The following is a 1,215-nucleotide window of genomic DNA, read 5'->3' on the forward strand; positions in this document are numbered from 1 at the left end:
TAGTGGGCTGTCTGTTTTTAGTAAAGTCTCTTTTGCTGTACAGAAGCTCTTTAACTTGATGTAGTCCCATCTATTTATCTTTGCCTTCACTATTGTGGCATTGGGTGCTCTATCTTTAAAGATATCGTTGAAGTGTATGTCGTGTAGTGTTTGGAAAAACTATTCTTAACTTGCAAGCTGTGGAACAGGTGGCAGGCAGGCTATGTGTAGTTGTCAGCTAACGAATCTGCCAACCCCAGAGCTCGATTCCCTTCACTTTTGCTCAGGACTCGGCATTAGGTGGTTTTTATACCCCCCGAGGGTCTAGATTAGGAGAGTTAATTTGAATTCCAACCATGACTTTCTGCCGCCGGGCCCATAGCCCTGAATGCTGCTCTGCATTGCTGGTTTAGCAATGATTTCGGATGTAGTCTCTGTGTCCATGTGCTGCAGAAAATAGATGTGTGGTCAGCGCTCATTCCAAGCGTTGACCATGTAAGGACTGTCCCCGCGTCAGTGGCCGCTGGCAACCTAATTCTGTCAAGCCTGACCCTAGGCTTATGCACCCTCTTCCTTTAGCCCTCTCTCGGGTTGCGCGGGCCCAGGAGGCCCATCTGTCCTTACTATATTTGAGTTCCTGTTGTCTCATTGGTGGCTTTGAGCAGCTGCGAAGTATGTTTCTAACTTTAAGTGGAAGTTGGGGTCACCAGCATCGGGCCTGGAGCAGTCGCTCTGAACAAGGGCCCTTTCAGCTCTGACCTCCTGAGCTTTCGGGACTCGGTGAGTGTTCTGCTAACTCCTCCCCTGTCCCACAGCTGGACGTGCACGGAGGGCAGTAATGAATGAGACAATTGCTCAAGGGCCAGGGAATAATGTGCACTGCTTTTTGTGTGTGTGTGTGTTGTTGCTGTTGTCTTCGGAAGCCGCCTGGTTGCCTAGCACCGCAGTCGTCGGCCTGATCGTCCTTCCTCCTGGCTCTCCTGCTCCAGTGTCCTCAACCCCGCGGCGCGGCACCCGAGGCCGGACCGGACACCAGAGGCGCGTGCTCGCGCTTAGGGTGCGGCGGCCGCCCCGCCCGTCCAGGGATCATGCTGCGAGGCAAGTCCCGGCTCAACGTGGAGTGGCTGGGCTACTCGCCCGGCCTGCTCCTCCAGCGCCCGGAACTGCCGCTCCCCCGCTCGCCGCGGAGGCCCCGCGGGTAAGTCACGTGAGCGCCGCCGCGCCTGCTATTTGCGT

General features: G+C 55.3%; 1 protein-coding gene across 1 annotated transcript in view; it reads left to right on the top strand.

Moving 5' to 3' along the window:
* Positions 1-1,067: 1,067 nt before the first annotated feature.
* The window catches only part of VMA21 (VMA21 vacuolar H+-ATPase homolog (S. cerevisiae)), an 8,824-nt gene continuing 8,676 nt past the window's right edge, over positions 1,068-1,215 (top strand). Inside the window, exon 1 of the mRNA XM_004685976.2 lies at positions 1,068-1,177. Coding sequence (XP_004686033.1) covers positions 1,068-1,177 — 110 coding nt within the window. The remainder of the gene's footprint in view (positions 1,178-1,215) is intronic.

Source organism: Condylura cristata, unplaced genomic scaffold, assembly GCF_000260355.1.
Source record: "Condylura cristata isolate star-nosed mole 26May11 unplaced genomic scaffold, ConCri1.0 scaffold00019, whole genome shotgun sequence".
Classification (NCBI taxonomy): domain Eukaryota; kingdom Metazoa; phylum Chordata; class Mammalia; order Eulipotyphla; family Talpidae; genus Condylura; species Condylura cristata.